This window comes from Rhinopithecus bieti, unplaced genomic scaffold, assembly GCF_001698545.2.
Source record: "Rhinopithecus bieti isolate Rb0 unplaced genomic scaffold, ASM169854v2 scaffold_13348, whole genome shotgun sequence".
Taxonomy (NCBI): domain Eukaryota; kingdom Metazoa; phylum Chordata; class Mammalia; order Primates; family Cercopithecidae; genus Rhinopithecus; species Rhinopithecus bieti.
In genome coordinates, this window is record NW_016808764.1 from 425,401 (window position 1) to 435,248 (window position 9,848).

The window sequence follows — 9,848 nt, forward strand, 5'->3', positions numbered from 1 at the left end:
CGCCACTGTTCTCCAGCCTGAGTGACAGAGCGAGACTCCATCTCAAAAAAAAAAAAAAATCTGCTCAACCCCTCTCAGTTTACAAATGAGGAAAACAAAGCCCAGCAGTACTAATGAGCATTTATATTATATACCCAAACACTTAGGCATTTATCATGAGACATATGTATTTAGCAGATTTCCTTCTTCTCAAAATCGTCAACATGTAGAATTCATATTTTAATTGAATTCCGATATTTTCTTTTGTATGAATGTGTCTTGAGATGTTGATGAGATAAGGGCATGTGTTAGGAGTACCGCCCCTCCACGCCGTGCTTTGGGTGAGGTGTCCTGGTGGTCCTGTTGGAGAATCTGTTTTGCATGAACCGTGGGTGGTGGGATGGGAGGGATGAGGGCCGATAAGACTCGAAGATTGACTTTGTCTTTTCTCTGGTTTTTATTTACTTATTCCAGTGTTGTGTTTCTTCAATCACCACATTTGTGTATGGTATTTATTATAACTATTGCAGAAAAATTGTCTTATAAAGTAAAAGAAATAGGTGGTGGGGGGCTGATAAGCAGTCTTCAGGGGGCTTGCCACATTGTGGGTGTGGGGAGAGAATTGAGCTCAGGAGTACCCCTTGCAGGTGGTGCAGTGTTGGGTGCTCTGCCAGTTAAGTGACAGAGGTCTCTTCTTGGGCTTTGTCCATGACCGTGTGTGTATCAAGAACATGGGCACTGGGAATCACAGGACTTGCTCAGTGGGGTGACGGAGGTAACAGAATGCAAGGCTTTGGCAGCTACCTTGTACCATGTTTTCTGCCTTTAAAAAAAGAAGTATAAAATGGTGGCATTTACATCTAAATGACTTTTCTTTTCAGCCCTGCCAGACATTTTACCAAGTGTGCCATGAAACAGTAGGAAAGTTTATCCAGTATGGCATTCTTACAGTGGCAGAGGTAAGAGGAAGCGCTTTCCTTTATTTGTCTGTATGAAGTTACTTGCTCTTCATTCCCTTTTCTACCACTTATTTAAACCAATAATTGGCCGGGCGCAGTGGCATGCTCCTGTAATCCCAGCACTTTGGGAGGCGGAGGTGGGTGGATCACCTGAGGTCAGGAGTTCGAGACCAGCCTGGCCAACATGGCAAAACCCTGTCTTTCCTAAAAATACAAAAATTAGCTGGGCATGGTGGCACGCGCCTGTAATCCCAGCTACTTGGGAGGCTGAGGCATGAGAATTGCTTGAATCGGAGAGGTGGAGGTTTCAGTGAGCCAAGATCGTGTCACTGCACTCCAGCCTGGGCGACAGAGTGAGATTCAGTCTCATAAATAAATAAATAAACAAATCAATAATTACATTTGGTATACAGTCATGTTCAGATGTAGAGAAGAGAAAAATAAGAATGGGGAGAATAAGTGTCCTTTGGATTATTTAATATTTTGGTTCCTATTTGTAAGTTGTGTTATCTAAAACATATCCTGACTTGATTCGGTGACACCAAGAAGTTTGTATGCTAAGTTGAGATATTACACCTATCAGTATGCTTGTAGCTTGCACATCTGCAGTTTTCATTTTTGAGATTCTATTTTAATTTTGGTAGATTTAGTGTAGAGGGGATGGCCTGGAAAAGCAGATACCAATTTAGAATATGTGGGGGTACTTTTATTTGATCTTTCTGGTAGCTCTTCCCTCCCACCCGCCCTTTCTTTTGTCCCCTGCTGTCTCCCGACTGAGTTTGAGTTTGAAAGGGAAGTGGATTGACATTATGAATGGCTAAACCAGAGAAGAGCCAGGAAGGGTCAGAGAAGAGAACTGCCTTGTCGGCTCCACTGGGCAGTTGTTTGTGTGCCAGTGCATATTTATTTACTATCCGTCATCTCCTTGGCCTAGCACGATGACCAGGAAGATATCAGTCCTAGTCTTGCTGAGCAGCAGTGGGACAAGAAGCTCCCTGAACCTTTGTCTTGGAGAAGTGATGAAGAAGATGAAGACAGTGACTTTGGGGAGGAACAGCGAGATTGCTACCTGAAGGTACTTTGGTGAAGAATTCTGGTGGATATTACAGGGATATGTTGAGGTTTATGTTGCAATGAGATCAGCTGGAGCCCTAGTGATGTCTTCGTATCTAAAGAACTCCCCAAATAGCTCTGGTGCCTTCTGTGTGGTAAAGACACTCAAACTGTTTGAGTTGAATTAATACCTTAAATTATTCGGTTTAAGTAGAAAAGGAAAGGAGAGTCTGAAAAGTCAGGAAGATGAATGTTATAGGTGAGACTTTCACCATCCTTTTATGAAATACACAGGTGTATACCTGTTTATCTGCACCTGCACCCCCTCATGAGGCAGCAGTTTTGCTATTGAGCTGCCATGGGCCTTGTTGCTCTTTTTGAGTCACTCTTGCTGTCCTTCCCAAAATTTCATGTATTCAGCTCTTTGCTGTCAGTTAAAACAAATAACATTATAGGAGAAAATTTAGATTAAGAAAAAGTCCCTGATTTAGAAAAGTCAGTTTTGTCTAATTTATAATTTTAGAACTTAGTAATAATGACCCATCTTTTCTGAATACTCTAAGTGGATTACTCTTTTTTGACATTTAGAAATTGTCTTCTTTTTCACTTGGGTGGTATTAGTGTAGTTTTAAGATTGGGCAGTGATCTTGCTTTCACACTGCAGAGGGGCTTCACCAAACCAGCGTGTTTTGGGTAGGTACAGTGAGAGCCTCTCGGCCATAAAGCACCACCGTCATGGTGGCCATCATTCCCCACATTGCTGGACTGTGGGCAAAGGCCATTTAGGGGAGGCAGGGAATAGGTGCTGAAGAAGGAATGAGATGATCTTAGTGGTCTCCCATTGATGGTTTTGCAGATTTGAGTGACTGTTGAGCCCAGACTTCAAACTGTGGAAGGCCTAGTCTTAGGAGCAGCTATTTTCAGTGATGATAGCATATCATAATTACAGCATTCAGTTATGAAAATTTCTTCTAGGTGGCTGTTCAATGAACACAAACCTCAAATACTATAAAAAAGTGAATGATTACCATAAAGAATGTGTTTGAAAGCCAGCAGTTGTTTCCTGCAGAGATTCTCTGCATAAGGGGCAGGGGGCTGCTTTCATGTAGTGCTGATGTGAGTGGCCATCTTCTCACGTTACTGGCTCTCCAGAGAAAGTCCTCTGTCCTCTTGCCTTGTGTCTCTTGTCCCTTCCTCATGACTTCATCTCCTGCTTTTGCACACTCAGGTGAGCCAGTCCAAGGAGCACCAGCAGTTTATCACCTTCTTACAGAGACTCCTTGGGCCTTTGCTGGAGGCCTACAGCTCTGCTGCCATCTTTGTTCACAACTTCAGCGGTCCTGTTCCAGAACCTGAATATGTGCAAAAGTTGCACAAATACCTAGTAACCAGAACAGAAAGAAATGTTGCAGTATATGGTATGTTGAGTCACTATCTGTTCTTTTAAAATCTTTTTTTTTTTTGGATTACAGAAATTTGCTAATTGTAGAAAATTGGAAAAATGCAAACTTATCCTGACCTCTAACACCGTAGAGTATTACTATTATCTTCTTTGGTATGTTATATAAGTTGAATGATACAGTTCTACACTCTTACGTCTGGCTTTTTTCATGTAACATTATTTTTGAGATTCATACATGTTGCATATAGTTTGTTCCTTTGTTCTTGTTGTGTAGTGTTCCATTGTATAAATATTTACCACATTTTATTCATTCTGCTGTGGAAGGATATTTGGGTTGTTTTCAGTTCACAACTGCTTTGAACAGTGTTGCTGTGAGCATGTTTGAATATGTCTTTTGGTGAACATCTGTGCCCCTATATACAGCATATATATGGGAACAGAATTGCCTGGTTGTAGGCTCTAGATATATTCGGCTTTAGTAGATACCACCAAACAGTTTCCAGTACCTGCTTGTACTCCCACAACAGTGTGTGTTTCACTTGCTGCACATCTTGGCCAGCGCTCCGTCTTGTTTGTTTTAGGAGATATGATTGGGGTGGGAGTAGTATTTCATACAGTTGTAGTTTGGAGCTGAAACTACTTTGAATCACTTTTCAGAGCCAGAAGGAATCTAATCTAATCACCTCGTTTTATAGTTGAGGAAAATACCCAAGGTCACACTGCTAGTTAATGGGTGATCTCGGGATCACAAATCTTGTTTCCTAACCTCGAGGCCTGTGTTTTCTCTGGTTCCACTGATGTACAGTCATCTGTGTACCACTGGGTAGCTTAAAGAATGTTTATACGCTGTCTCATTTGATTCTCACAACAATCCTGGACAATGGATGTTTTAGGTATTTCTATTTCCCTCCATTCTCCCTATTTCTCTCTCTACACCCTCTTTTCTTCCCCCCCCCCCCCCCATTCTTGTTTACCTCAATATAGGACAAAGTAGGTTTACACAAAGTAGGTGTAACAGCAAGTCAGCTGAGAACTCACAGGTTGCCAGTGGTGGACGTGGGGCTCCACCCCTGTCTGCTGACTTGCCCTTATTCTCTTCCTAGCTCCCCATACTTTCTTACTGTGGCTATTGGGATTGTCATGATTTGTTGGGCCTAACCATTTGACAGGGTTTTATTCTCTCTCTTCAGCTGAGAGTGCCACATACTGTCTTGTGAAGAATGCTGTGAAAATGTTTAAGGATATTGGGGTAGGTGTCCACCATTTATGGTATAAAAGCTATCTTAACTTCTGTTCTCTTTAGATCGAGTCTGTTTGAGCTACCTTTGTGGTGGGGTGGACCCCGAGAGAAGCAGTTTCTGCTAGCTTAATGATACAGGCGTTTTTGGGAATGGACCATGTAGGATGGGTTGGGCTATGTTGAAGGTGAAACCTATCAGTGTAGATTTATTTGAATGTTCTGGAATTTTACTGGTTTCACATTTATTCCCAAACTGCTATATGTAACTGGTATCAATATGTTTCAAGGTGTTACAGGTTGAGTATCCCTTATCTAAAATGTTGGGACCAGAAATGTTTTGGATTTCAGATTTTTTTGGATTTTGGAATACGTGCCTTAGACGTACAGGTTGAGCATCTCTAATCCGGAACCCAAAATGCTCTAATGAGCATGTCTTTTGAGCGTCATGCTGGCGTTCAAAATGTTTCAGATTTTGGAGTACTTCAGATTTTTGAATTTGGGATTAGGACCACAATCTTGGCTCTTAATTATTCCATATGATTTTTAGTTACTTTCTTGTATTTTTGCAAGTATTTCTAGAAGTATCCTCAGGTGTCCTTTACCTTCATGATTGATGGAGAATGTGAGTTCCATAGAGATACTAGTGGCCTTTTGTGAGGGACTATTTGTGACTTTATTCTAAGTCATTTTAGAGTACAGTTATATTGGTTGAAATTTTAGAATATAGTTATGTTGGTTGAACTCCATCAAAAAAAAAAAAAAAAGAAAAGAAAACCTTGCTTGCATTGGAAACTCCCACCTCATACACACACACATGCATACATTTACTTAAAGCCAGGATATGGTTTTGTGTGCCTTTACTGCCTTCTGAGGTCTAGAAAACCACAGGTCAGGTTGGTGATAGGAATTTTTTTTTATTTTTTATTTTTTGCCTTTAATTTAATCTAAACTTTTTCTTTAGGTTTTCAAGGAGACCAAACAAAAGAGAGTGTCTGTTTTAGAACTGAGCAGCACTTTTCTACCTCAATGCAACCGGCAAAAACTTCTAGAATATATTCTGAGTTTTGTGGTGCTGTAGGTAACGTGTGGCACCGCTGGCAAATGAAAGTCATGAGATGAGTCCCTTGTAGGTACCAGCTTCTGGCTCGAGAGTTGAAGGTGCCGTCGCAAGGTCAGGCCTGCCCTGTCCCGCAGTGATCTCCTGGAAGACAAGTGCCTTCTCCCTCCATGGATCTGTGATCTTCTGAGCTCTGCATCCACACAGCAGCCTGCAGATAACACTTGGGGGGACCTCAGCCTCTATTCGCAACTCACAATCCGTAGACTACAAGATGAAATCTCAATACATTATTTTGGAGTTTATTAAAGATTGACATTTTAAGTACAGCTTTTAAGGACTAATTACTGTGATGGACACAGAAATGTAGCTGTGTTCTAGAACTGAATCTTGTATACTTAGTGCTATTGGGTAATTTGTTGGTATATTATCTGGTTAATGGTTAATGCTTCCTTTAAAAATAATTGAGTCATCCATTCACTCTTTTTCAGTTTTATCTTTGTCAATAGTAGCTACATTCTTAATGGGAGCACCTTTTATCCCAAGTGCTTTATAAATGAATGGACTGATATATATCACACCCAGGTATCACTGTGCTGTCCTTTGCAGTCAGATATAGAAAATGGTTTTAAGAGGTATGTGAAAACAGACAGTATTAGTTTAGGGTGGGAACTGAGCTATTGTAATCAAATAATTAACATCAGGAAGTTAATTTGGCTGGCAAAATTCTAGGGAAACTTGGCCAGAAAACTGGTGTTGAAGGCTTTTGCTCATATAAAAAAGTGCCATTGAGTTTTAAACGACCAGCAAATATTTAGAACCCTTCCTGTTTTATGTCTGTACCCTGTCTACCCCTCAGGTAATACCTGCTTCTCACGGGTACAGCTGTTTCTTGGAAATCCTCCAACCAAATAGCAACTTTCCTAACTTGATTAGCTTGAGCTGACAGACTCTTAGAATACAGTGCTCTGGCCACAACTGATGAGGGCTTTCTGTACTGCACACAGACTGTGTACTGCACCCCAGTCCGGGTGACTGGTGCCCACTTGAATTGTGCCGTGCACAACCTGTCCAGTATATGCATGTGGTGGCTCTACTGACTGGTAATGGTTAGAGGCATTTATGAATTTTTAGCTTTGAGGAAAAACCATGACTTTTAACAAATTTTATGGGTTATATGCCTAAACCCTTATGCCACATAGTGGTAAATAATTATGAAAAATGGCCTGTTCATAATTGGTAGGTGCCTTTTGTGAACAGGCAGCGTAATTATTAGTTTATTATGGTAATTAAGGTGATTTCTTAAATATCATGTAATGTTAAAACATTTTCTAACAGTTTACTGTTGCTTATCTCTAAGGTATTATGGAATTAAGAATTTTTCCAGATGAGTGTTACATAGTTTCTTTGAATTTAGTATAAAAATACTGAGAATTAAGTTTGTACTTCTATAAGCTTGGATTTTAAACACTAATAGTATCTCATGAGTAACGTGTGTTTTGGGAGAGAGAGGGATGCTGATTGATATTTCACATTGTATGAAGTATCATGTTTGAAACTCGTAGCAATAATGCTATGCTGTTGTGATCCCTCTCAAGTTCTGCATTTAAAATATATTTTTTTCTTTATAGAAATTGAGGTACTGTTAAGTCATCGTCAGTTGTAGTAGCTCTGATGTTGAATGAGATAATCACGTTTTAGCATTCCATTTTACTGACTAGGGTAGAAGAACACTTTTCTTGGCTACATTTGGAGGATACCCAGGGAGTCTTGGGTGTTCCTTGTCTGGGGAATCAAACATTTCACTAGTCTCTTTTTTTCATCCTTTAAATTGTAGATTAAGGATTACTCAAGCTCACCATTATTCAAGGTGGGGACTCACTTCCCAGTGGATACTCTGCCCTGCCTGTCACTGCTGCAAAGAGCTGCTGCTTCGCCAGCCTAAGCAGAGAAAATATGGCTTCTCTTGCATTATTTTCCCTTTTGGTTGGTTTGTTTTCTAGAAGTTCGATCAGATGCTTTGAGGAATGCAATGTATGATTTTGCTAGCTCTCTTACCACTTAAGTCACTGTGAGGATAAATATGCATGCATTTTGTAATTAACTGGTGCTTTGAAGATCTTTTTTAAGGGAGAAAAATCTCAACCAAAGTTATGCTCATCCAGACAAGCTGACCTTTGAGTTAATTTCAGCACAACTCATTCTTCAGTGCCTCATGACCGAAAAACAAAAAACAAAAAAACCGTCTTCACAATAAAGCTTCCAGATAGCACCGTTTTGCTAAAAGATACGTTCTCATTGTTTTCCAACAGTGATGGCTTCCATGTAAGGTTAAACAAACTAGGTGCTTGTAAATAATTTTATTACAGTTTACTCTATTGCATTTCTATAACATGAAATGCATGCCCTTCAGGGGAAGACTGTGAGTCAAGTTAAAAAAAAAAAAAAAAAATTAAGCAATATGCAACTGCTCTCTGTTTTTAAAAATGAGAATGTCCTAAGTGATTCAGAAGAGAGGAAGGAATTTATGTACTCTTAAAATTGCGTGAAAAACAAGACAAAAACTAGTGTGAAGTGTGTAGAACTGTTAACTGAGACGGCATTGAGTCTTCCTTCTGAAATCTGTTAAATCTCACAAAGTCATGAGGGTATATGGAGAAAATATTTCTGGGATTACAATGAATGTAAACCCAAATTGTGGAATTTCCAGTAACCTGGACCGGGAAAAGCATTTCCCATAGTACTCCATGTAATATGAGTGCTCTGTGAGATGTTCATCAGTGTTTTATAGAAATGGTGTTGCTGGGAACTAAGTTTGCACATGGAAACTTACAATGCACTTTAGCGCAGTAAGGGCTTGGCATCTGGCAGTGAAAAACTGTTCAAGCCAGCATTGCCCAAACTATTTGACATCAGGACCTTTTTCTCCTTTGGGATACCTGTGAACCTCTCACTAATGTCCTCTGGAGAACATTTTGGGAAACACTGTTAGATAGTTCTTTAAGGAGACAAAACGGTAATGAACACATGGCACTGGGGCAGAATTCACATGCATTTTGTAACATCCAGTGTGGCGTTGAATAGATGTGTATTTCCTCCCCTAAAGAAAATAAGCACAGAAAATTATATTGTAGGTGATCGGCGCTCTTTCCTTTGATAGAAAGAACAGCCCCAATGATCCTGGCTTTTTCACTGAACGTATCAGAATACATGGATGAATTGGGGTTAATAAGGTTTTCATTCAGATGTAGAAGAAAGTACTGTACAATTGAATGCAGATTTTTATCCACAGACAGTTGTAGTGTTTAGACGTGACAGGACCTATCGTTGAGGTTTATAAGACTTACTATGGGCTGTAAACCTATTTTTTAAAACTCTTTTTAGAAACCTGAGACTTGTCATCTGGCATTTTAGTTTAATACAAACTAATGATTGCATTTGAAAGAGATTCTTGACCTTATTTCTGAACATCTAAAGCTCTGAAATGTCTTGATGGAAGGTATTAAACTATTTGCCTGTTGTATAAAGAAATGTTAAGACTGTTGTGAAAAGAATTACTGTAAGGTACTGTGAAATGACTGTGATTTTGTGAGCGAAACATACTTGGAAATACTGAATTGATTTTTATGCTTGTTAATGTATTGCAAGAAACACAGAAAATGTAGTTTTGTTTTAATAAACCAAAAAATGAACATATTCTTGATGTGTTGGATTTGTATTTAAGACAGTTTCCTACATAATTCACTATACGAACAATTAGTCTTTTCTGACTTTATATAGCAACTTATTAAAATGCTTAACGATGTCTTACATAAATGTATGAACCTACAGTACATGCTTTTATTATTGACCCACAGCTTTCCAAATTTGATCAAGCATTTGGAGATGTAGGTCTGCTTCTTAGCTGTTGCTCTCCTTTTATTTAGTAAATATTCATATTCTAGAGAGATTCTTTGGGTTTTTGTAAATATTTCTTTAAGCTTGGTGCTTTTTGTTATATTTTACATATTTAAGTTTATAAAAAGTGTTTTCTCCACTAGTTTATCACAGTTGCTCAAACAATATCAGTTTACTTTTTTGACAAGAAAATTATTTCTTTTATCAGAGCACAGATTTTGTGGATTCTTTGAAAGTTCTCAAATACAGCCTGATATCCAG

The 9,848-nt window shown here is 39.2% G+C and overlaps 1 protein-coding gene across 6 annotated transcripts in view; it reads left to right on the plus strand.

Moving 5' to 3' along the window:
• The window catches only part of GPAM (glycerol-3-phosphate acyltransferase, mitochondrial), a 63,949-nt gene extending 54,563 nt beyond the window's left edge, over positions 1-9,386 (plus strand). For all 6 annotated transcript variants that reach the window (XM_017887198.1, XM_017887197.1, XM_017887195.1 and 3 more), the window contains 5 exons: positions 861-938; positions 1,873-2,013; positions 3,220-3,409; positions 4,584-4,642; positions 5,595-9,386. In XM_017887198.1, the coding sequence (XP_017742687.1) occupies positions 861-938; positions 1,873-2,013; positions 3,220-3,409; positions 4,584-4,642; positions 5,595-5,711 (585 nt within the window). In that variant the 3' untranslated portion in view covers positions 5,712-9,386. The remainder of the gene's footprint in view (positions 1-860; positions 939-1,872; positions 2,014-3,219; positions 3,410-4,583; positions 4,643-5,594) is intronic.
• The last annotated feature ends 462 nt before the right edge of the window (positions 9,387-9,848 follow it).